This window comes from Mastacembelus armatus, chromosome 18, assembly GCF_900324485.2.
Source record: "Mastacembelus armatus chromosome 18, fMasArm1.2, whole genome shotgun sequence".
NCBI lineage: Eukaryota > Metazoa > Chordata > Actinopteri > Synbranchiformes > Mastacembelidae > Mastacembelus > Mastacembelus armatus.
Window position 1 is genome coordinate 16,616,989 of NC_046650.1, and position 26,486 is coordinate 16,643,474.

At 43.6% G+C, this 26,486-nt stretch overlaps 2 protein-coding genes across 2 annotated transcripts; one reads left to right on the forward strand and one right to left on the reverse strand.

The window, feature by feature from the left end:
• Positions 1 to 1,678: 1,678 nt before the first annotated feature.
• LOC113125378 (uncharacterized) lies at positions 1,679 to 7,198 on the forward strand (the record flags this gene model as incomplete). Its single annotated transcript, XM_026298776.1, has 7 exons — positions 1,679 to 1,828; positions 2,737 to 3,075; positions 3,164 to 3,268; positions 3,811 to 4,137; positions 4,338 to 4,673; positions 6,256 to 6,582; positions 7,143 to 7,198. Coding segments are annotated over exons 1-7 (1,527 nt in total), but the record flags the coding sequence as incomplete, so codon positions are not given.
• A 2,455-nt stretch (positions 7,199 to 9,653) lies between these two features.
• On the reverse strand, positions 9,654 to 25,787 carry LOC113125380 (CD226 antigen-like). The gene is made up of 8 exons (XM_033325731.1): positions 25,491 to 25,787; positions 25,060 to 25,335; positions 23,590 to 23,925; positions 22,662 to 22,994; positions 22,313 to 22,429; positions 11,471 to 11,803; positions 11,130 to 11,251; positions 9,654 to 9,809 (listed from the first exon to the last, which is right to left on the reverse strand). The coding sequence occupies exons 2-8, from the start codon at positions 25,229 to 25,231 to the stop codon at positions 9,654 to 9,656; spliced, it is 1,569 nt and encodes a 522-aa protein (XP_033181622.1). The 5' UTR covers positions 25,232 to 25,335; positions 25,491 to 25,787.
• Positions 25,788 to 26,486: the final 699 nt, after the last annotated feature.

Here is a 26,486-nt window from a genome sequence, read left to right on the forward strand (position 1 = left end):
TCACCAACGTGTCTAATATTTTCCCACTGATTGAATCGATCAGTTCATTCTGAACAACATTTCCAAGATAACTGGGCTGCATGAACTGACCACTCTCCACACGCTCAATGTGCTGCTTCATGACAGGATCAAATTCTGCAAGAAGTTCAACCTCTTTTAGGAAATTTCCATTATTTTGCTGGTATAATGTTTGATGAACCTCTCAATGCAAGATTTCTCTCAGCTAGAGACTGTATGATGGAGATTAAGCGAGTCAGGACATCTCTCCAGCGCCTCTTCTCAACTTCCAATAACATCATTTCAGCTTGGTCTATTGTCTTTCCAATTTGTAGACGCTCTTCAAATCTTTCCAGGCTGCCATGTGTGTTATGTGCTCTTTGTTGCTTTCATGACTTTCTAAAAGCCAACGTTTGCCCAGTCTGTCAGTCCCGTTGTCATTAATTTGTGTTCCTTGTTTGAAAATAACTTGCAACAAAAGTAATAAAGGGCATTGTTATTTTTTGGAGTAGATAAGCCAGGTCTGCTTTATCTTTTCTCCATTCACTAGTGTTCTGTGAAAATAGCGATAATGAAAGCTTCTACCATCTTGTTTGGGAAATGTAAAATCTTGGTTAATCTGAAATGGCCCTCTACCTCCTCAATCCGACCTGAACGAATCGGAGAGAACGTGTGGCCAGTCAGCAGGATCTAGTGGTTCACCAAAAACAGGCAGCTGAGCGTCTAGCTCGTCCTGGGTTTCCTGGTCAGGAGAAAATACTGAAGCATGAGAACATCCAGGTTGTTCCTCGTCAGAACCTTTAGCTGCTTCAGCTGCTTCAGCTTCAGTGCCTGGAGCTCCAAAATATTCTAGAATTGCTCCTGCAAAGACAAAGTTCTGTAGGTTACCAAAAATAACACATCACAAGCATATATTCAAATATGGTTATATTTTATAATTGCAGTGATGTTGCACTAACAGAGAAACGTGTAATCACTGTTACTCCTTCACCACCAGCCACATTGCTTCACAAACACACAAACACCTTTCTCCTTCATCAGTTTTCTTCTTCTTACGTTTTTCTGCCCCACTTGGATCATTTCGTTTTGAAGCCACATACTCGCCGCTCATCCTCATTAACTGAGTGATGAGTAGCTGTCAATCATTCCCATCGTACCTGTCGGCGGACGTCACTCTCTGCGCAACAACGATTTTTTTTATTTTTGACAACAAAAACACAGCCACCACTTGTTTTTCCAGCTTATTTGATTTATATCCTACCTGTATTTTTAAACATAAGTGATTTAATAAACACAAGAGAAAGCTGCAGATAACAACAGGTAATCATTTTAATTCTCTTTAGATTAGGCTGAAGCTGCCGCTTTGGGGCCCCCTAGTGGCTTGGGGGCCCTATGCAGTGCATAGTCTGCATAGCGCAAGAAACGGCTATGCCTCTGACCCCGCTCCGCACAGTCTACAGCCTTTACTGCTCACCAACACTTCGGGTCGGGTGTAGTCCAGCAGCAGCTGGTGCTGTGCAGGTTGGACTGTAGACTGATTGGTAGGACAACACTTCTATCTCAGTGTCCCAGCTGCTGCAGGCTCTTTCCTGTGTTGCAGCACCTGAGCAGGGGTGGAACCTGATCCTGTGGTTACCAATCAGCTTCCTGGAGCTGAAAGAGAAAGTGTGGGGAGCTGAGGAAGGGCAGTGGCAGCTGCTGTCATCACGTCCTGAAGCTGTTTTTGAAGCTGAACTCAGTTTAGGAAGAAGCAGCTTTACGGGGACTTTGTGTTTGTTGGAGCCTTTAGTGAAGATGAAGATGTTGATGGTGTTTGGGATCCTGGTGCACGGTAAGACCACCTTCCTCCCTCTGATCTGATTCACCAGCACTTCGGCTCTTTGCTGTTTCATCCTCGGTGTAACTGCACCATGATGGTGGTTTTTCATGCCCTGACTCTGATCCACAGCCAAAGGACTAAGAAGAAAAAGGACCAAACCAGTCCCCAGGTCACTGCAGGTCATGGAAGAACTATATCTGCTTTATTGGCTGATGAGATGTGAACACACTGACTGGAATTAGTTGGTTCTGAACTTGTCCAGTGGATCAAAAAGAACAAATCTACAGTAAATCAGTGACCAACAGGAAACAGAACCAGCAGCACAAATCTGGACCCACAGTAAATCAAAGAAATCCAACAGGACCAACCTGTGAAGCTGAAGCTCTAAAGGAAAAAGACAAACAATATCAATGAAATTCCTTCTTAATAAACACTGAACATGAGACCAAATGTCATGAAACTTCACTTGGTAACTGGTAGTTTCACACAGTGTTTGGGTCTAACGTGAACCAGGGAACCAGATCAGACCGGTCTGAGTTTCTGAGGAAGGAAAGAGTAGATAACAAACCTGCCCTGCAAGTACAATTCTGTGTTTACATACCTGTGGTCAGCAGGTACCAAACACACCTGAGGAGACTCTGCCACTGATGGATGTCTCCACTCTCCACTGCTTCTGATGATTTGTTCCCCAGAAACAAACTAATGGACTGTGGTCTGAGCAGCCGCTGCATTTAAGGCAAACAGGGACTTTCCAGTCCAGGTCCCAACAATCTGAGCACTTCCTGCCCCTGATCATTGTTAGTTTGACTCTGCTGATCCAAAGTCCAACTTTGTCATTTGGTTTGTACAAGTGTTAGTCAGCAACCACATCTGAGTCCAGTTTGAACCACTGATGCACGTTTCTCTCTGTGTCCTCACAGTTTCCCAGCATGCCTTTGGTGTAGAGGTGTCTGAGTGGGCAGAGTCAGTCCTGCTGCCCTGTCAGATCTCTTCTGTACCTGACCAACCCACAGTGGTGTGGAGCCGTTACGACCTCACACCTTCAACCGTCCACCAGCACTACCCAGAAGGTGACGACCTCAAAGACCAAAACCAGCGTTACAGAGACCGAACATCTATGAAACCTGACGCTCTGATCACTGGAGACCTGAGCCTCACTCTGAGAAACCCCCGCCTCTCTGACAGCGGCACCTACACCTGCACCATCACAGCGTTTGGAAACGAACGAAGACTGGCAGATGTGGAGCTACAGGTCAAAGGTCAGCACCACTTTAATTCCTGCTGTAGGTACAGGTCAGAGGTCAGAGGTCAGAGGTCATGTTGCTGTCATGTTTATCTTCTTTTCAGATCCATTTCCACTCTGGGCCAAAGGTCTTGTTGCTGTGTCTGTGGTTCTTGTGGTTCTTGCTGTTGCTGTGGGTCTTTTCATATATTGTTACTACTTCAGGACAGGTATGTCACTACTAAATTACCCATAAAGCTGTTGGTCACCATGTTTCCTGTAGTTGATCTTTGACTGTGTCTCAGCTCATTTCAGGAACAAACACAGAATGAATCAGTCTCTAATAAGTAGCTGCTGATGATCCTCAATCAGGACTGACACCTGGACTATAGTAACACTGCAGTCATTAGTCCAGTTCCAGTCCAGTGGGACCAGACAACAAACAGGTTCTTGTTCTATTTTGTCTGTTTGAGACTGTAGTTTCCCAATAATCTCACTAACAGAGCCTCAGAGTCTGGTCTCAGTCCTTTGTCATCATGGACTGCACAGTCCCTGAGTCAGTTCTTCAGGAACACTGTTACTGATTCATTCATCTGATTGGTTCCTGACTCATTCTTTGGGAACTGCTCCAAATGTCAGGAACAATGAAACGTCTTCATTCACAAACTAGTTTCCACTGCTTTCTGTTAGAGAAGGATGGAACAGGGAGTTGCTGTTCCTGTCAGTCCTGCTGCTGTCTGTCCAGCTCATGTTGTGTCTGTTGTCCTCTCAGTCCCACAGGTGGAGGTGGACTCAGGGGCGGAGTCTGTCCAGCTGCCCTGCAGTGGTTTAGTTAACCTGCTTCAAGTTTCCACATTGAAGTGGATGGACTGGAACAACAGCAAGGTTCATGTGTATCAGGACGGCTCTGACCAACCTGAAGAACAGGACAAGTTTTACAGAAACAGAAGAGAGATGAAGAGAATCCTGCTGAGAACTGGAGACTTCAGTCTGACCCTGAAACCTCCAACAGTCAAAGACACAGGCATCTTCACCTGCAGAGTCTACAGCAGGGAGGGAGGTGTCCTGATGGAGAAACAGGTGGAGCCCCATGTCAAAGGTCAGTCTTTATGCTAAGCTAAGCTAACTGTCCTAGTCTTCAGTCAACAAAGATCAGTCCCGGATCTAGAGGAGAAATTCTGTTAGACCCAGTCCAATCTGCTCTGTCAGGGTTTAAAAAGCTTCATGTGTGGATCAGAGAGAGATCACAGCGGCCGGCTGCTGTCTGTCCAGCTCATTTTGTATCTGTTGTCCTCTCAGTCCCACAGGTGGAGGTGAAGCTGGAATCAGGGGCGGAGTCTGTCCAGCTGTCCTTCATAACCACAGCTGAACTGCCTGGAGACGTCACAGTGGAGTGGAGGGACGAGGACAGCAGGAAGATCCATGTGTATCAAAACGGGTCTGACCGACCTGAAGAACAGGACGAGTTTTACAGAAACAGAACAGAGATGAAGAAAGACCTGCTGAGAACTGGAGACCTCAGTCTGACCCTGAAACATCCAACAGTCAGAGACACAGGCAATAGAATCTACACCTGCAGAGTCTACAGGGAGGGAAGAGTCTTAAGAGAGAAACAACTGAAGCTCAATTTCACAGGTCAGTTTAAAGTTTTCCAGCCTTTATGCTATGCTAAGGTAACTGTTTCTATACTCTGTGGGTTAGTGGTTAGCACTGTTGCCTCACAGCAAGAAGGTTCCTGGTTTGAAACCCATCAGGAGCCTTTCTGTGTGGAGTCTGCATGTTCTCCCTGTGCTTGTGTGGGTTTTCTCCAGGTACTCTGGTTTCCTCCCACAGTCCAAAAACATGTATGTCAGGTTGATTGGTGACTCTAAATTGCCCATAGGAGTGAGTGTGAGTGTGTGAGGTTGTTTGTCTCTATGTGGCCCTGTGATGGACTGGGGACCTGTCCAGGGTGGACCCCTGCCTTTCACCCAAAGAGAGCTGGGACAGGCTCCAGCAGATCCCTGGGACCCTGGTTAGGACTAAAGGGGTATAGATGATGGATGGATGTTTCCAAGGGACATATGAAAAATATAGTGGAAGACACCACTGAGCTGTTCTGCACATAAACGGAGTGTCCGCCCACAAATGTGATCTGGGCCAGGGGCCTTCCTGATGTTGGTTCATTTCAGATGCCCCTGGTCACAGTTCTGGCTGATGATAATATTATTGGCAGCTGAAATGCCGTGTCTCAATAAAAACTGGTCAGCAAAAAAAGTCCTTGTCATCGATACCATCTATCTTAACAGGCTTTCGGTCCATCTGATCCCTGAACAGGAAAGGTGAAGCCACAGATTTAAGGCAGCCCTCAGGTCTTCACTGCTGGAGTTGAATTCAACTTTCTTTGTGCTTCTTTTTCTTTCCTTATTTCAGCCTTTACCTCCCAGTTCATTTCCTTCTGTTCCTGACTGCTCCCTGTAAAGAATATGGCCTTTTCCTTATTGAACACACCTCTCAGTTCTTCAGTGACCCATGGGTTGTTATTGGGGAACACTGGGATGGCGTTACTGGGAACATTACAGTCTACACAGAAGGAAACATATGAAGAGGTGGTTTCAGTTAGGTCGTTTCAATCTGTGCATCAATTATAGAAAACATCCACTGAGTGCAATAAAAAACTACCCTGAAGGAGGCAACGCTGTTCTCTGTCCAGCATTTAACAGTTTAGACAATTTCCCCCTGAAGCTTGCAAACAGGTTTGTATGAGGCAAAAGTAGCACTGGCACTGAATTCTGCACAGCTGTTGCACATGTGACATATGGCTCATAAGTTTAAAAGACGTGATCAATCCAACGCTGATTGTCTGCTTCTTTCAACCATGTTTCTGTAAGAGCCAGGAGGCAAGTGTCTCTAAATTCACGTCTGGGCCTCCAGCTTGTTCCTTATGGACTAAATGTTTGAGAAGATACACCTGGAAGTGGTGGGAGCCTGAGTTTGTCACCCAGTCCATGCTTCTGTACACAGCGTTTCATGCCCCCCCTTCTTTCTCTTTTCTTCTTTCAATGGTGTCTTTAACCATGTTTCGTTTCCATCACATCCTTCCTCCATAGCAAGGGAGGAATATGCAGAAAGTTTCCTCTTGTCGTGGTGTCAGGATGGAGAGCGATAACAGCTGATGACTATAAACAGGCGTCTGCTGCTGTCTGTCCAGCTCATGTTGTGTCTGTTGTCCTCTCAGTCCCACAGGTGAAGGTGAAATCAGGGGCGGAGTCTGTCCAGCTGCCCTTCAGAACCACAGCTGACCTGCCTGAAGACGTCACAGTGAAGTGGAGGGACTGGGTCAACATGAAGGTCCATGTGTATCAGAACGGCTCTGACCGACCTGAAGAACAGGACGACTTTTACAGAAACAGAACAGAGATGAAGAAAGACCTGCTGAGAAGTGGAGACCTCAGTTTGACCCTGAAACATCCAACAGTCACAGAGATAGGAACCTACACCTGCAGAGTCTACAGTAGGGAGGGAAGAGTCCTGATGGAGAAAGCTGTGTGGCTTGAATACAAAGGTCAGTTCAAAGTCTTTATGCTAAGCTAAGCTAACTGTTTCCAGTCTTTCTGCTTTTTTTGTATTAACTTTATTAAACACAAACAGAAAGAACAGAGAACAAACCAACCAGAGACCTTAGAATAAATGACATCTATAAGGAAGTAAAGAATAAAAGAGCAAAGGAGGCACAAAAATACTTAAGTTGAATAAATAAAAATGAAAGAAAGAAAAATCTGAACCAGAAGTTTCACACAAATGTAACATTTTAACAGCTTTGGTGTTTTTGAAGATTTAATCCTGTCAAAGTATTTTCTAATTTCATTTCTGAGTCCAAGACAGAGGAGGCTCCTGTTCCTAAATTGACACTTGGGGACGTCAAGTCTTGGAATGAAAAACATGTCATTGATTATATAATATTGATTATTCTCCTTCCTGGAATCAAATATTTCAAAGAGAAGGAAAAGCAGAACTGATTAAGGAACAACCCACTTTCAATGAAGGCAGGAACGTCTGAGCAGAATGTCTCAGTTCAAGTCCAGAACCAAAGCCCAGCTCATGTTGTGTCTGTTGTCCTCTCAGTCCCACAGGTGGAGGTGAAATCAGGGGCGAAGACTGTCCAGCTGCCCTTCAAAACCACAGCTGACCTGCCTGAAGACGTCACAGTGGAGTGGACAGACAAGAACAACAGGAAGGTCCATGTGTATCAGGACGGCTCTGACCGACCTGAAGAACAGGACGAGTTTTACAGAAACAGAACAGAGATGAAGAAAGACCTGCTGAGAACTGGAGACCTCAGTCTGACCCTGAAACATCCAACAGTCAGAGGCATAAACACCTTCACCTGCGTCATCTGGAGCAGGGAGGGAAGAGTCCTGAGGGGGAAACAGGTGAACCTCTGGGTCAAAGGTCAAAGGTGAGAGGTCTCTGCGTTTGTTTGTCTCTGACTGTCTTCTGTCTCCTCTGCAGATGATTGAAGAGAATTGAGGACAAAGAAGAATCAGTGGACATCAGGAACAGAAGCAGCTCCACTGATCCAACTCCTCTGATGGCTGATCAATCAGTTTGATCAGTCTTTGATTATTGATCAGATCTGACTTTGGATCAGAGAGAAAATGGAGGTGAAGGAGCTGATGGACGATGGATGAAGAACAGAGGACGCTTTGTCTTCTTCTTCACTCTGACTCCTCCTGACTCTCACAGTCTGACACTCACTATTGATCAGTATTGATCAGTGATGTCACAGTGATCGGTGTGATGTCACTGGTATTCTGCTTGTTATTTGTAGTCGTCTTTTTCTGCACTTTCTAAATTGTGTTTTTGTTCATTTCATTCTGTGTTGATAAGTTTCCATTTTCATCAAGCAGACGACCCAAATATCTTTTTCATCCATCTGGACACAAATAGAAATTTCTTCCTTCTTCCAACGACTATTATTCCACAAAGGGACGTTATGAGGATCAAACTGTGTTTGCAGATTATTTTCCAGCAGAATAAGACTTGATGGTCGAAAGTTTACATATTTCAAAACCACATTTCAACAAGAAATCAATCCCTCCAAGCTCATCAAAAACCGCTGATGGCAGAGAGACCCATCACTGGTCCTTATTTTTCAGAAAATACTGAACCCACTTCATTTGAAGCCCAGCAATCAAGATTCCTAAATCTAAGGCTTTAATCCACCTCCTTTGTAGTCTTTAAGGAAATCTGTTTTCTTGATCTGATGGGGATTAACAGAGCCAAGAAAGCCCAGGAGGCCTCTAGTTCCTGCGAAGGCTGAGGAAAGACCACCTCCCAACCCCCATCCTCCCACCTTCTACAGAGGGATCCAAAGTAGATCCAAAGTAAATCTCCACATCAGGTCTGAGCCACAATCTTCCAGTTCTAGTTTGTGATGTCCATGATGTCTGTGCTGCTGCTACTCAGTGATTAAACTTCCTGTCAGCTGTGCTCAGCTTGGTCTTTACATTTTGCCTCGACAGAAAACTCTACGAGTCGAGACAAACGTGATGCTGGACCATCAATCTGTCAAAGACGTCATTATTTACTGTCACTGTGCTGCTCTGTGTCCATCAGCCTTAGTCCACTCACCCTCAGCAGCTCATCTATTGGTGCTTTGACAGCAACTTGGAGAGAAACGTCCATCAGTTTAGGAGGGTTGACTCCTTCAGTCCTGGTCTGGGAAACTTTGGACACTTCCTCCATGATCCTGCGGTCACTATAAAGCCAGTCTGTGAAAAGATGCTACCATGGCAACCTGCGCAGCATGCACTTTCAAAATAAAAGCTGGGGAAATCCCTTACAGAATAATGGCACAACCATTAAAACGAACTAACAAAACTACCCTGTTACATAAACAGGATGTGGATGTAGATTTGTTGGTCAGTTATCAGCTTTTCTGTAACAAACACTTCTATTCAATGGTCTGTTGAATGTTTGTCCAGTCCCTTGATAGACACACAGGATATAACAGAAACACAACACAGATGAACACAAGACCTGACAGTTATTGCATCACCTCAGTTATTCCATTTGCTAATGTGAAGCTCAAAGCAAACAAACTTATCAGAGATGGTTTCATTTCCCTGCAGGAACCTTTTTAAGACAGGGGGGACTGGCCTCCAGCTAAATCCTTCCTTGGTGATTAGGTTGTGATGAGTACTGACGTCTGCTGACACATCCTGGGATCTGAGCACAAACAGGAAACATCCCAAACAATTCAAGCTTTAGGATTCTTTCATGAACAGCTGCTACATAGATTTTATGTCAACAATCAAACACACGTCATAACTGCTTTGTCTAATGAGCTGAATAAATGAGGTCCACAATGGTACTTAGCTCGGACACTGGAGGTCGACTGTCACTTTGCTGTTATTGCTACAGTCATGCTGGTAATGTTACACACTGAGGGCCACAAGTCTGAATACACCTGCATGTTTCGGTCCCCCTGAGGCCTCACTGAGCTCTTTAGGATTTGTCCTGATCAGGGCCCAGTCTCCAGCATGTAACAACACAGAAAAAAGTTGGAAATTAAACCTCAGACATTTGACACATTTTCTTTTCTAAACCAAGTTAAAGTGAAACAAACCTTTGTCAGGAAACTTCAGTATAATCCAGCTTCACATCCTGCTGCTTGGACCTGACCTGGACCACAGCTTCCCTGGCTTTGCCCACACTGAAGGTGAGGGCTGGCTGCAGGCCGCAACTACCTGTCTCACCTGAGCGCTGAGGCCCCCTGATGGCCAAAGTCTGTATTAGAGCCTAAACTCAAACTGAAAGAAATGCAGCATAAGAAGCAGCAGGTGGAAGCACAGACGCTTCACATGAGTTTGTCACTTTAAGGTCCCAGAAGGCCCTCCCTGATTCTGGGGCCCCTGTGGTGGACTGGTGACCTGTCCAGGGTTAGGACTAAGGGGGTACAGATGATGGATGATTCAGGGAGGATGAACTGGCTTTGATCACAGACAAGCCTCAAACCAAAACACCTGCTGGTCACGTGTCACTTCATTTTAATAATTCATTATATTCATAACCAGACAGTCCAGTCGCCTGTGCCAATAAATGCTTGTGTTATTGGCCGTAGTTAAACTCTGTGTTGTATTGACTCACCTGCTGTTGCTTGGTAACCAGTCAGCTGACTGTGATATGATTTGTTTAAGACTGGCTCAGCAGCATCCAGGTAACATCAGGTGAGTTTCAACAGGATCTACCAGAGTTTCTGGTCCAAACCTCTGAGTGTGATTGTGCAGAAAACCAACCAACAGTGAATCCACCAGCTTGTCCACAAACACTGAATAAGACGTGACCAGATGTGACTGTGTCATTGTGTTTTCCAAAGCCATCACAGTAACACAATCAGCTGCACTACAGTCCAGGATCAATAATCATCAGCTTCAACATGTTCCCACAGGAAGGACTTAGTGGAGCTGCTGTTTGTGTTGCTGTGTGTGTGTCTGTGTGTTTACTGAGCTACACAACATGACCCATGTCTCTACTGTGGGCCCTCTGCTCACAGCCTGTTGGACACCACATGTTGTTGAACTGACTCACGACAACGTCTCAGTCACAACCCACTTTATTGTACAACCAGTGTGTGTGTCTCTCCTGATGAAAACAAAGGACACACATACAGAGAAATGTGTAACACACAATCAGGTAATAACAACAATCTGAATACTGGTCTCTAACACAAACACATGTTCATGTGGCTCCACCTGCTCCCAGGATCCTCTAAACACACAAACCCCCCACCACAATAAGGTGGCAATTCAAGGAGGGGTCACATGACAGGAACAGCTGGTGGAGCAGAAACACTGATTTATGTTCAGTCCTGGGGAGAGACTGGTTTGTCACACACTGACTGTCCAGTGGTTTGACTTTAAGGGACATGTTCATACAGTCCATTGTCCATTATGGATTCAGGTTTCACACCAGATGTTGGAGACTTTCTCCATCAACAGGCTGCTGGACTGAAACCTGCTCTCTGGCTCTTTGACATCGATGTTTTATATAGAAAACTAAACCAACAACAGCAACAAGAAAAAGAACAACAGCAACTATTAGTCCAACACGACCACGACGTTTGTCTCCTCCATCCTGGTCTCCTCCATCCTGGTCTCCTCCATCCTGGTCTCCTCCATCCTGGTCACCTCCACCCTTGTCTCCTCCATCCTTGTGTCCACCTGTGTGACCTGCAGGAGAGAACAGGTGTGAGGTGTCAGGTAGGTGATGACTGAAGAACAGAACAAACTCCTGTCAGACATTATCTCCTGCACTTTGACCACATCACTCATCCAGCTGTTTTCTACAAAGTCTCATCAACAACATCTGGAGAAAACACAAACATCTGGTCTCACATCAACAACCAGGAAGCAGCTTCAGCTCTGCTGCTCAGACAAACACACACTCACCTGCTGAGACTCTCAGGTGGATGATGTTGATGAGTTCAGGTCCTTTTGATTGACCTTGGAAGTCACGACACTCGTATGTCCCAGTGTCAGTAAACGTCACATTCTTCAGAGTCACAGACACGTCTCCATCCTTCATCTGTGAGTTCTTCAGCTCCACCCGCTTTTTAAAATGTGGATGCTGGTTTTCTAGATCAAACCTCCCGTGCCGGTACACAAAGACATAGTCTGGATACAGATCAGGTCTGGTCCACTGTAGATGTGTGATCTCTGAGTTGTTAACTTCACATGGCAGAGTGACGTTCTGTCCAGGTTCAGCTGTGATGGTTCTCTGACCTGAAGAACAGAGGAACAGACAGAGAGCAGCCTAAATCCAGAGAAATCTGTTTACAGCCTGAGCAAAGATGATGAAGTTATTACTGACGTGTTCCTCCAAAGTGGGACTGTGGTTGGACAGGAAGGATTCAGATCCTCCATCAGGCTAAAATCAGAAACACTGTTCAAAGCTCTGACATGTCAATGGGTGTGGAGACGTATGAAAATCAGATATTTGTTTTACAGCAGGTGTGTCTCACTGTCAGTCCAGGAAGTCAGGTGGAGTCTATAAAATCAGCTGTTGACTGAGACACGTCTATATTTTCAGTTTGATTTACAGAAGAGCAGAAGTGGAAACAGAAGCTGCTTTTTTCCTTCCACCAACAAAACAAACAGGAGCTGGACTTAAAATTGTTTTTCTGTTTGTATTTTAAAAACAACATGTGGATTATTAGTTTTGACATTTGATCAAATATCTGCTCTCAGCAGGACAAACCAGAAAATTCATCTTTTCTTTTCTTTCGTTCTCACACTGAGGAACAACAGATTTCCAGGTTTGTTGTATTTAATCTAACAAGTGTATTTCTATCACACATGTCCTGTCTGATGACAGGGACATACTGGACCAGAGGGGGGTCCACAGGTTTGGGTTTCCTGCTTCCTGTTGCTGCTTGTCTATGGTTCCTCACAGAGGACTGTGTCGGACCATGACGGTTTCAAAAAGCCTCTATAGGAGTCTGGTGTTCTGAGCTGCCAGTGTAGCCCCATGTTTGGTTCTGTTGGACGTAGAGATGAAAGTCCAGACCTACTGGGTCACTGATGGACCTTATCTGGGCTTAGTCTGGGTCAGTTTGTTAAGGCTGGTTGTGGAACAGGAGCAGCTGCTTTGGTCTCCTTTGGCCATAAATAAGAAAACCAGAAAAGGAATGAACCGTGAAACAGAGGGTTGGTGTTTCGATCCTTGGTTTCCCTGGTGCTTGCTGAAGTGTCCTTGGGCAAGACACTGAGCCCCAAGGTGCCCTCTGGTGGTGTGAGCAAGTGGGTGAATGGACAAATAGTGTAAAAGCGCATTGAGTACACTTGAGTGTAGAAAAGGCCTTTACCATTTACCAAGACCTGATGTCAGTCAGTGCTGGACTGTATAAGGTGTCAAAGCATTTGGCCAGTGGTTGTTTGTTTGTTTGTTTGTGGAACGTCCTGCTGTCGTAGAAACGATAAAACAATTTGCTGTGTCATCATGGAGTCCAGAGCCATCGAAGGCGAGTGTCGCAGCAACAACAGCTCAGAGTGAACGACACAATAACAACCTTTAAATGAACTGATTCACTCTTCAATCGAAAACCAATGAACAGGACTCACCTTCAGTCACACAGACCAGGAAACAAAGACTCAGCAGTGACGCGACTTTTTGTTCCACCATTTTCTCTTGTCGTCGACTCCTCTTAACGAAGAACGACCTCAGCTCCAGTTATTTCCAAGGACACTAGTTTTTACTGAGCTTTACAGAAAACAGGCCTAAATATAATATTTAGAGTTGGGCTTCTGGGTTCACCTTTGTCTTCCAAAACCGGAGTAGGGCGTTAGCGCTCAACTCAACTCAGCCTCACCCAAAGAAGAGCCAAACTGAGAACTGACAGGAAGTCCAGGGCTCTGTATTAAGATGTGTCCTTACAAATGCCAGAATGAAATCCTTGTTGTTCCTGCAGTGTTTTCCTGCTGAGAGCTCGGTGTTTATAGGGAGGGAATATTAAAGGTCTGTGCAAAATTAAATCTGCTCTTGGGCCTCGATACGGAATCTTCTCTTCAACCTTTTGTCCATGTGGCATTCACCTCGTGGCGTCAGTGCAGGTTCCGGTTATCTCATGTGTATCTCTCATGTGTATCTCTCATGTGGTTATCTCTCAGTATTGATGTAGTATTAGTAGTATTTCTTGAGTTATGTGTATTGTATATAGTATTGATGTAGTATTAGCAGTATTTCTTGAGTTATGTGTATTGTATATAGTATAGATGTAGTATTAGTATTTCTTGAGTTATGTGTATTGTATATAGTATTGATGTAGTATTACTAGTATTTCTTGAGTTATGTGTATTGTATATAGTATTGATGTAGTATTAGTACTATTTATTGAGTTATGTGTATTGTATATAGTATTGATGTAGTAGTAGTAGTATTTCTTGAGTTATGTGTATTGTATATAGTATTGATGTAGTAGTAGTAGTATTTCTTGAGTTATGTGTATTGTATATAGTATTAGTAGTATTTCTTGAGTTATGTGTATTGTATATAGTATTAGTAGTATTTCTTGAGTTATGTGTATTGTATATAGTATTAGTAGTATTTCTTGAGTTATGTGTATTGTATATAGTATAGATGTAGTATTAGTATTTCTTGAGTTATGTGTATTGTATATAGTATTGATGTAGTATTACTAGTATTTCTTGAGTTATGTGTATTGTATATAGTATTGATGTAGTATTAGTACTATTTATTGAGTTATGTGTATTGTATATAGTATTGATGTAGTAGTAGTAGTATTTCTTGAGTTATGTGTATTGTATATAGTATTGATGTAGTAGTAGTAGTATTTCTTGAGTTATGTGTATTGTATATAGTATTAGTAGTATTTCTTGAGTTATGTGTATTGTATATAGTATTAGTAGTATTTCTTGAGTTATGTGTATTGTATATAGTATTAGTAGTATTTCTTGAGTTATGTGTATTGTATATAGTATTGATGTAGTAGTAGTAGTATTTATTGAGTTATGTGTATTGTATATAGTATTGATGTAGTAGTAGTAGTATTTATTGAGTTATGCGTATTGTATATAGTATTGATGTAGTATTAGTAGTATTTCTTGAGTTATGTGTATTGTATATAGTATTGATGTAGTATTAGTAGTATTACTTGAGTTATGTGTTTTGTATATAGTATTGATGTAGTATTAGTAGTATTTATTGAGTTATGTGTATTTTATATAGTATTGATGTAGTATTAGTAGTATTTCTTGAGTATGTGTATTGTATATAGTATTGATGTAGTATTAGCAGTATTTCTTGAGAATGTGTATTGTATATAGTATTGATGTAGTATTAGTATTATTTCTTGAGTTATGTGTATTGTATATAGTATTGATGTAGTATTAGTAGTATTTCTTGAGTTATGTGTTTTGTATATAGTATTGATGTAGTATTAGTAGTATTTATTGAGTTATGTGTATTTTATATAGTATTGATGTAGTATTAGTAGTATTTCTTGAGTATGTGTATTGTATATAGTATTGATGTAGTATTAGTATTATTTCTTGAATTATGTGTATCAGAATCAGAATCAGAATCAGAATGAGCTTTATTGCCAAGTGAGTGTGCACACACACACACACAAGGAATTTGTTTTGGTACGGGGGGGGGGGGGGGGGGGGGGGGGGTACTCCAGTGCAAACAGACATAAATACAAATGCTACAAAGGGTCAAACAGTAAACATAAATGCTACAGAAATGCTACAAAAAACTAAAAGACTAAGAGAAAAATGCACAGATAACCTGAGAAACAGGATGAAAGGGGAACTAATTGGTGTGCAAAGAGCAAGAAGGTGCAAGTGTCATAGTGCAGGTGGTGGAAGGGAATGGTGGAGAGCTACGAGTTTAAGAGTTGGATGGCCTGAGGGAAGAAGCTTCCTTTGTGCCGGGCTGTCTTGATGTTTGGAGCTCTGAAGCGCCGGCCAGACGGTAAGAGCTGGAAGAGGTGGTGACTCGGGTGGGTGGCATCCAGAGTGATTTTCCGAGCTCTTTTTCTCACTCTGGAGGTGAACAGGACTTGGAGGGTGGGTAGGGTAACACCGATGATCTTCTCAGCGGTCCGGACTGTCCTCTGAAGTCTTCGGATGTCTGATTTAGAGGCAGAACTAAACCAGACAGTGATGGAGGAGCACAGGACCGACTCGATGACCGCTGAGTAGAACTGGGTCAGCAGCGTCTGTGGAAGGTTGAACTTCTTCAGCTGGCGCAGGAAGTACAACCTCTGCTGGGCCTTCTTCGTGATGGAGTCGATGTGGAAGTTCCACTTCAGGTCCTGAGAGATGGTGGTGCCCAGGAACCTGAATGACTCCACTAGTGCCACAGTGCTGTTCATAATGGTGAGAGGGGGGTGGGTGGGGGCATTTCTCCTGAAGTCCACAACCATCTCCACTGTTTTGAGCGTGTTTAGCTCCAAGTTGTTGTGACTGCACCAGCGAGCCAGCTGCTCCACCTCCTGTCTGTATGCAGACTCTTCACCGTCCTGGATGAGACCAATGACAGTGGTGTCATCTGCAAACTTCAGGAGTTTCACAGAGGAGTCGCAGGAGGTGCAGTCGTTTGTGTAGAGGGAGAAGAGCAGTGGGGAGAGAACACACCCCTGGGGGGCGCCGGTGCTGGTGATGCGGGAGCCAGAAGTAAATTTCCCCATCCTCACTAGCTGTTGCCTATCCGTCAGGAAGCTTGTAATCCACTGACAGGTGGAGTCAGGAACAGAGAGCTGGGAGAGTTTATTCTGGAGGAGTGATGGGATGATGGTGTTGAATGCTGAGCTGAAGTCCACAAACAGAATCCTTACATAAGTCCCTGGTTTGTCCAGATGTTGCAGGATGTAGTGCAGCCCCATATTGACTGCATCATCCACGGACCGATTGGATCGGTAGGCAAACTGCAGGGGGTCCAGGAAGGGTCCAGTGACGTTCTTCAGATGGGCCAACACCAGTCTTTCAAAGGACTTCATGACCACGGATGTCAGAGCCACTGGTCTGTAGTCGTTGAGTCCTGTGATTTTTGGCTTCTTGGGGATGGGAATGATGGTGGAGCGTTTGAAGCATGCAGGGACTTCACACAGCTCCAGTGATCTGTTGAAGATCAGAGAGAAGATGGGAGCCAGCTGGTCAGCACAGGTTCTGAGGCATGATGGTGAAACCCCATCTGGTCCTGGTGCTTTCCTTCTCTTCTGCTTCCTGAAGAGCCGACACACATCGTCCACACTGGTCTGAAGTATCAGAGCGGGGGAGAGGGGGTTGATGGATGGAGGTGTTAATGGTTGCTCTGGAGGACAATCAGAGCGGGTGGGGGGTGATTCAAATCTGCAATAAAACTCATTCAGATCGTTCACCAGCGTTTGATTGCCTATTGAGGAGGAGGATGGAGTCCTATAGTTGGTTATTGTCCTCAGGCCTCTCCACACTGAAGCAGAGTCGTTAGCTGTAAACTGGTTTTCCAGCTTTTTGGAGTAGCTCCTCTTAGCTGCTCTGATCTCCTTATTCAGTGTGTTCCTGGCCTGATTATACAAGACCCGATCACCACTTCTGTAGGCATCTCCTTTGGCTTTACGAAGCTGTCTGAGTTTTCCAGAGAACCATGGTTTGTCGTTGTTGTATGTTAAGAAGGTCCGGGTGGGAATGCACATGTCCTCACAGAAACTGATGTAAGATGTAACAGAGTCCGTGAGTTCATCCAGGTTTGTGGCAGCAGCAGTATTGTATATAGAATTGATGTAGTATTAGTAGTATTTCTTGAGTTATGTGTTTTGTATATAGTATTGATGTAGTATTAGTAGTATTTATTGAGTTATGTGTATTTTATATAGTATTGATGTAGTATTAGCAGTATTTCTTGAGTATGTGTATTGTATATAGTATTGATGTAGTATTAGTATTATTTCTTGAATTATGTGTATTGTATATAGTATTGATGTAGTATTAGTAGTATTTCTTGAGTTATGTGTTTTGTATATAGTATTGATGTAGTATTAGTAGTATTTATTGAGTTATGTGTATTTTATATAGTATTGATGTAGTATTAGTAGTATTTCTTGAGTTATGTGTATTGTATATAGTATAGATGTAGTATTAGTAGTATTTCTTGAGTTATGTGTATTGTATATAGTATTGATGTAGTATTAGTAGTATTTCTTGAGTATGTGTATTGTATATAGTATTGATGTAGTATTAGCAGTATTTATTGAGTTATGTGTATTGTATATAGTATTGATGTAGTATTAGTAGTATTTATTGAGTTATGTGTATTGTATATAGTATTGATGTAGTATTAGTATTTCTTGAGTATGTGTATTGTATATAGTATTGATGTAGTATTAGCAGTATTTATTGAGTTATGTGTATTGTATATAGTATTGATGTAGTATTAGTAGTATTTCTTGAGTATGTGTATTGTATATAGTTGACCATCCAGCAACATGTGATTATCTGAGCCTTGGTATGGTGTCCTCTGTAGGGTCAGCTGGACAGTTACTGACTGTTTATTTTACTGACTGCTGACTATTGTGTTTTCTTCTTCTCTAATATTATCTGAGTCCAGCCTCTGTCATCAAACAAGCTCCAATAACACAACAAGTCACTGAGTCAATTTAAGAAGTGTCTGCATTGATTTTCTGCTTCTGAAGCTTTAAATCCAAACTTGAACAGAATCATTGATGAGAATTGATTATTGATCTTTGTGATGCAGAGATTTAAAGTGCTCATTAGTGCAGTAAACACAGCAGGGGGTCTGATCACAGATTACACTGATTATTAGATCATTATTGGATTATATTGATGAGTTCACTTAGTGTTTCATGTCTCCGTGTGAACATGAGCTGAATCCAGATTTCCACATGACCCTGTGGACTCAGAGCAGCACTGTTCTTCCCCTAGAACCAGGTGTATGAAAACCCAGGACAGAGCATTTCCCATATTATGGATGTGGCACAGATTCCATCCAACATCCACAGTGTTTAGAAAAATGAAGGATTTAGCAGCATCTAGTGGTGAGACGGCAGAATGCAGCCTGCTGAGCATCTCAGCCCTGTCAGCCTCAGGTATGTCCCTGATTATGTCCAGCACATTAACTTTCAGGCTTTTGTCTCCACGTTTTACCATTGCTCACCCCCCCTGTGAGCTAATGAGCCAGAGTCCCCCTGGCATTTGGTCTGTTTGATTTGCCCCCAGTCTGTCCCTGCACATATTCAGGACAAACTTCACCAACGTCACACCTGAGACACCGACCAGCTGGTTTTCCTTGTGTCCAGTCAGCAGGCAGAGTGTGATCAGCTCCACAGAGCATCAGGCCTCTAACCACATTGGCTCAGTGTCACTTCCTGTCAGCTAGAGACCACTGTCATCTACAGCTTCTCATTAATACTGGAGACTGACTCTGACCCAGTGTTTCAGGACGAAACTCGTGTTTCATTACACTGAATAACTGCAGGTCACAACAACAATCCCAGAATGCCTCTGGTCAATGGTTCCTGCACATCTTCTTCTTCTCTTTGACTCTCTGGTTGTTTTTCCTCCTGAAGCACCAGTTTGATCTGAGATTGTGTCTGATTTGTTGCAAGAAGCACGAGGGTTTGACTTCCTGTCACCAGGAACTGATCAGAGATCAGACCTCACATCAGTGAGTGTGAAGATGGAGGCCACGCCTACGGTCTGTGAGTAACTCTCTCTCTCGACAGGTTCGCTCAGTCTGAGCAGAACTCCAGACGATTCTGTTCCAGCAGAGACCCAAACATTTAAGATCAGTTCATTGCTGTTCATCTTTGACTGTGTCTCAGCTCATTTCAGGAACAAACACAGAATGAATCAGTCTCTAATAAGTAGCTGCTGATGGTCCTCAATCAGGACTGAAACCTGGACTTTAGTAACACAATGAAACATGTCTTCATTCACAACCTAGTTTCCACTGGGTTCTGTTAGAGAAGGATGGAACAGGGAGCTGCTGTTCCTGACAGTCCTGCTGCTGTCTGTCCAGCTCATGTTGTGCCTGTTGGCCTCTCAGTCCCACCGGAGGAGGTGGAGGTGGAATCAGGGGTGGTGTCTGTCCAGCTGCCCTTCATAACCACAGCTGACCTGCCTGAAGACATCACAGTGAAGTGGATGGAGCTAGAGAATGATGAAGTAGAAGGTGAGATGGTCCATGTGTATCAGAACGGCTCTGACCAACCTGAAGAACAGCACAGGTTTTACAGAACCAGAACAGAGATGAATGAAGACCTGCTGAGAACTGGAGACCTCACTCTGACCCTGAGATATCCAACAGGCTCAGGAACCTTCACCTGCAAAGTCTACAGCAGGCTGATGGAGAAACAAATGAAGATCCGTTTCCAATGAAATGGATTTTCATCGGTCAGGTCAAACTCTTTATACTCAGCTAACTGGTAGAGAAATTAAAATGTTTACCCTCCTGTGACCTGATCCACCTGACTTTAGTAGAACTGAAACTCTTCTGAATGGGGCCTATTGTGTATTGTGGAAATATAATTGTTGCTCTCAGTGAGAACAGTTTGCTCTAACCTTGACTATTTGATAAGGGCCCAGACGTCTTTCTGTGAGAAACCACCTCCTTTTGTGTTTCCATGAAAACTGATGTGTTGGGCTGGAAGCAGCCAGTGACCCTCATGCTGTACCAAGGTGCTGTGTGACTGTTACTCCTTGAAAGTAAAACTTCTATATAATCTTACCGAAGTTCGTCCTCTGGGTTTTTCATGTTTGTGACTCTTCAGCTCTGTCTCCTCTGACAGGAGAAGATGGTCTGCTGGATCCTGCTGCTCAATAGCCTGACCCCCTTTACCTGGGGTCAGTTTTTATCCACTAACTCAAATCAATTGGAAATCCAAAATAATCCAAGTTGTGAGTGTGTGTGGTCGTCACTTTCCCTCTGTGTCTCCTCAACAGGAACATTTGTAGTGAATGTGACACAGAGCTCCTATCAGGCAGAGGAGAACCACGACATCACACTGGACTGGACCTTCACAACCACAGCTCACATGTCTCTCTCAGCACTTTACATCTTCTGTCAACTGTTAACTGAGGACAAAGACCCAGTCCTGTTTCATCTACATGAGGGTGTTGAGGTCCCAGAGTCTCAGGACAAACAGTTTTCAGGACGAGTCCAGTTTGACAAAGACGTCCTCAGAGAAGGACGAGTCAGACTTCATGTGTCCAGACTCAGGACTGAGGACTCTGGTCTGTACCTGTGTTCAGTGAAGACAGATGGTGGTACAAACTATAACAGCTGTCACCTCAACGTCACAGGTAAGTTGGTTCAGTGAAACTTTCCTCACAGATTCATTTCAGCAGCTTTTTGCTAAATAAGAATCAGAGAAGAAAAGTATTGTGGAAACTACAATCCTTCCTGCTCTGCCTGAACTGAACTGATTCACGTCCTTCTTGCAGAAAAGTTGTTTCTTCACATGAAAGACACAGATTTGATTTGTCTCTTTACAGCAGCGAGGGACTGGTCTGAACCTGAGAGACCAGACGCAGCACGTTGGAGATGGATCGTCCTCATCTGTGGACTGGGACTGACAGCAGCAGCAGCAGCAGCTGGACGGACTGTGTGTTACTGTTTATACAAAATGTTTCAGGCTGAAAAAAAAGATATAAATTTAGAGCTTGGAGGTAGAAATGAAACAAATTACATCTCAGGTTCTACATCACAGGAACCAGTTAGTTCAACAGAATCAGACCAACCCTAAAGTCCATTTTCCAGCTCAGACAGAAATCAGTGGTTTGTCATTGGCTGCAGGTCAGAAAACTGCACATCAGGACACATCAGACAAACCAGCAGGTAACCTGAGCAGCAACTTGATGCTTCATGTATGTTCCATGTTTCAAAGAAGAAAACACAGAAAAACACATCTTTTCCTTCCTGTTGCTCAGGAAGTGGCCATAGTAGAAAAGCCAGAACACACAGCTGATACAGAAAAATAATGGACCTGATGGAGGAAACAGCGTTCTCCATCTTTACTTGGTCCATTATTTTGAAAGGACTTCTCATCAAAGCTATTAGACAGATGTCAAACGTGCACTGTGCTCACTTTATTGGAATAATGCTGAGAAGCAGGTCTGACACATTCACCATATTTACAGAATCTCTGCTATTTCTATTGTAGCTGTTTCATTTAAAGCTGAGACTCATTTGTCATAAGAACATAGAACATTAATATTTCTGTCCTGCACTTGTCTCCTGCTGGATGGAATGATGTGTTCAGGTCTGTTGTGGTGCGTTCACTGACAGCAGAGGGATATAAGGATATAAGCTGGACTCACTGTGTGAGTGTGATATTGGAGTCAGTGCAGAAACTGGACATTTGGAAATATGTGTTTGTAAATAGAACAACACTGATCTGGATTGTCTCTCTGTGAAATAACTTTAGATTCATATATTTAGTTTTATTGCTTTCATTCATTCTATGAATGAAAGTCTCTCAGAAATGATGCTCGGTGGTGACGTCATCAAGCTGCTCGTCCAATCCCCCGTCGTCCTCGTTGGATGGGGGCGTCGTCATGGAAACAGGCGTCTTCCTCCCTGCAGAGTTGGTTGATGATTGTGATAATCATGTGTGAATCATTTAAAGGCACCTGGAGAAACTCACATTTTGGTCTATGACCTGCACACCTGAAGACTTTCCCATCAGCCCCAGCTGTGTGTGCTGCTAACTAGCTAATGTTAGCATGCTGCTGTTAGCATTAAGCCTGACATTAGGAGGTGACTCAGAGTGTTACCTGCAGGCCTCTGTCGATGCACAGACACCAGGAGGAAGGTGGAGATGATGTACGGGGAACTGACCACGATGCAGAGGATGATTCTGAGCACAGACAGGTGTCGATCAGAGGCTGCAGCTGTGACAGGGACAACAAAGACACCTGGTCAGGTCATGTCTGAATCAGTGCAGCATCATTGGATTTTATTAACGTTAGCTCTAACACTGAAAGGCTGCGTTCACATCCACCTGCTGCCAGTGGGAAGTTTCTCTGTGCAGACTGTGAACCCTGATGTCTCAGTTAGTTTGGAAGTCGGCCCTGGTCTAACAGGAAACGTGCACAAATGTGATGTGGCAACTTAGAAACTCACCTGCCTGTGTAACATTCAGGTAGATGGTGCTCATCAAGCTTCCTGCTGATCTCTGAATGACATGACACTCGTATGTCCCAGTGTCAGTAAACACCACATCCTTCAGAGTCACAGACACGTCTCCATCCTTCATCTGTGAGTCCTTCAGCTCCACCCGCTCCTTAAAAGATGGATGCTGGTTGTCTGGGTCAGACCTCTTGTTCCTGTACACAAAGACATAGTCTGGATCCAGATCAGGTCTGGTCCACAGTAAAATTAAGATCTCTGAGCTCCTGGGAACTTGACATGGCAGAGTGACAGTGTCTCCAGGTTCAGCTGTGATGATCATCATGTCTGCAGTAAAGAGGGAAAACATGGAGCAGAGACGTTAGAAACCAGTGATAAATAAGATTTAATGGAGGTTTAGGTGATGGTTTTCCCAGTTGGTCTAAATGTAGAATCTAAGTCCTTTTCTGACATTAAATCTCTGGTTTGTCTCCAAACTAACACTTGTCATATTTTTCACATCAACACAGTGATCTGACTGAAGTGTTTTTTTGGGGCTTTATTTGACAAGACAGTGTAGAGTGTAGAGACAGGAAGTTTTTAGGGTAGAGAGGAGGGGAGGACATATATAGGACGGCCGGCTCAGGACTTGAACCGGTGTATGTGGACGGGCACACTACCGCTACTCCACCAGCAGCCCCGATCTGACTGAAGTGTTAACACAGATATGGACAGGACAGGTGTGAAGTGTCAGGTAGGTGATGACTGAAGAACAGAACAAACTCCTGTCAGACATTATCTCCTGCACTTTGACCACATCACTCATCCAGCTGTTTTCTACAAAGTCTCATCAACAACATCTGGAGAAAACACAAACATCTGGTCTCACATCAACAACCAGGAAGCAGCTTCAGCTCTGCTGCTCAGACAAACACACACTCACCTACTGAGACTCTCAGGTGGATGATGCTGATGGGATCAGGTCCTTTTGATTGACTCTGGGCGACACGACACTCGTATGTCCCAGTGTCATTCAACGTCACATCCTTCAGAGTCACAGACACGTCTCCATCCTTCATCTGTGAGTCCTTCAGCTCCACCCGCTCCTTAAAAGATGGATGCTGGTTGTCTGGATCAAACCTCTTGTTCCAGTACAAAAAGATTTCTTCTGGATCCAGATCAGGTCTGGTCCACTCTACAGCTCTGATCTCTGAGCTGCTGGGAGCTCGACATGGCAGAGTGACAGTGTATCCAGGTTCAGCTGTGATGTAATTTGACTCTGAAGTGAAGAACAGATTGAAGTGTAGTTGAAATCAGCTCAGACAGTCTTAAACAAAGCTCATGTTTATTATGTGACATGATGGCAGCCTGTTGTTCCTGTGCAACACAATCATACACAAGTATACGGAAGTATCTTAGTTTATTTGGTCAGTACTTGTACTTAGATGTTCAAGATATACTCAGTGTAATGAAGGATAATGAAGATTTCTTGCTGTATCCATAAGATTTAAGTATTTGTTTTGTAGTATTGTGTGGCTCAGAGTAAAAAGTACATGGGTGGAAAACAATAATGTCCAGTGATTTGTAGCTGCAGCCTGAGTGGACCTGCTGCTGCTGTGATACTTGTCCTGTCCTTTGTTCTTCAGTTTCTGTTCAGATCTACACAAATAGTCACTGGGTTTTCATGGTCCTGCTAACAGGAAGCTGTTCAAGGTGTGAAGGTGTCACAGTTTCCTGTCAAGGCCAGAGCTGCTGCACTATAGGTAGAGTGTGAAATACTAAAAACTAGTAGGGTACTCCAGGTTTACTACATACATAAAGTATATTTGTAGTATTCTTCAAAGTATACTTTCCTAAACTAAAAGATGGACTAGTACCAATAAGTTCAATACACAGTACGGTTGCAGTACAACATGAACTTACATATGAACTATTTGTGTACTTTACATCTAAAGTATACTTTGACTGTACTTTTATAAAGTAATACTGGACTGGTTTAGTCCCAAGAAGTCTTGAAACAGGGCACTTCAAAGTGTACTACTAGTACATTATTATCAGTAACAACAGTGGAGTTTAGTTTGTGCTGCTTTTATAATGTTCTCTGAAAAACCCTGCACATGTCAGAGACTGATCCCAGACAAACCACAGTGAACCTGCTGCAGCTGCATGGACACACTAAAGGACGAGACGCTGCACCGACGGGTCGACGGGCAGAACCCACAGTGAGTCCACATCCTCGTGTTCCTGGGTCCTGCAACATGAAGAGCAGCTACAGATCCATCCAGCAGCTGCAGCAGAAGAGCTGCAGGAAAGTCCAGGCAGCTCCAACAGTGACAGTAACAACAGGTTCTCATCAGCAGAACAAAGTCCATGAACAGAGGGAGTCAACAGCAACAGTCACACAAAGCTTTACCTGCAGAGGCTGAAACCAGGATCCATGAAGATGTGAGGGAAGCCACAAACAGCACAGATGTTGGTGCAGCCATGAGAACAGCTGCTGTCGCCCACATCTGCTCCACCTGTTGCTCAGCTGCTTCCTCTGATGCTGACGAACTGACGGAGGAGGAGGAGGGTCCTCGAGTCATGTGGTTCCTCAGAAAACCTGTTCTTGAGAAGAGCTTCCAGAGGGATGAAAGGATGAGCAGACATCTGCTGTGTGATGGTTCCACAGTGAGGAGAACTCTTCTTCCTGCAGGACCAAAGAACAGGAAGGTGTGTCTGAGCTCAAACACAAAACTGTGTTTGTGCAGCTCAAACTGACATTAGACACATTTGGTATTTTTGAAATCCACAGCAGCAACTTCCTCCTTTTGGTTTCACTGAAAGGTTTCTGAGGTTTCTCACCTCATTTCTTTCTTTGTCTGTTGACGTTGAGTCATAGGAACTTTCTGCAACACAAAGGTTTCTGTTGGTTCCCATTTGTCCAAGCTGCTGTTTTGACTGGTGTGACTTTATCTCTTATTTATATATAGACTGTTGTTACCCTGGTACTCCAGTCCAGGAGTCCAGCCCTGACATTAAAGTGTAAATACCAGCCTGCCTGAGGTTGTACAGAACAATAATAAATCAATAATAAATCAGTTGTTTCTAATCTTTGACTCACAACCTCCTTGGTCTGTGAAGAACAGGGCTGGTTGAAGAGAATGAACATCAAAAATGTGGAGATTAATTGTTGAAAGTCTCTGGATGGAACTTAATTCCATCATCAGCTGAGTCTTTCCTCCAGGTCTCATGAGGCAACAAGTGTCGTCTCATATTTGTCCCTATTTATATTTTTACCATCATCTGTTTGTCTGGGCTCTTTCACACTGTGATGGGAATCAGTCCAGCAGCAGCTGGTGCTGTGAAGGTTGGACTGTGGACTGATCCAACTCTGTGGATCTCAGCGTCCCAGCTGCTGCAGGCTCTTTCCCCTGTTGTAGGACCTGAGCAGGTGTGGAACCTGATCCTGTAGTTACAGATAAAGGCAAAACCTGCCCAAAAAAAAAACAACAGTATTTGTCCAACAGGGTTGACTTTGTTCACTGTTAAATGTGCTATATATTCCAAACTATTTACTACTGTTTTACTGCTTTGAATATGTTTTTACTGTTTTTTTAATTGTGCAATATGTTTTACGCCTGTGAACCAGTCTGCAACAGAATTTCACATGTGCACTTTCCATTTGTACTTGAATGACAAAGTGTCTGAAGTCTACATATGAACTTTGACTTCTGACCTATCCTTTATGTAATGTCATCGTTATGGATGATTAATAAATATTGTAACAAAAAATGGGAATGTGTCATTAAAGTTAAAGAATTTTTAATTACCCACCCCGACTGGGTCCACCTTCACTTC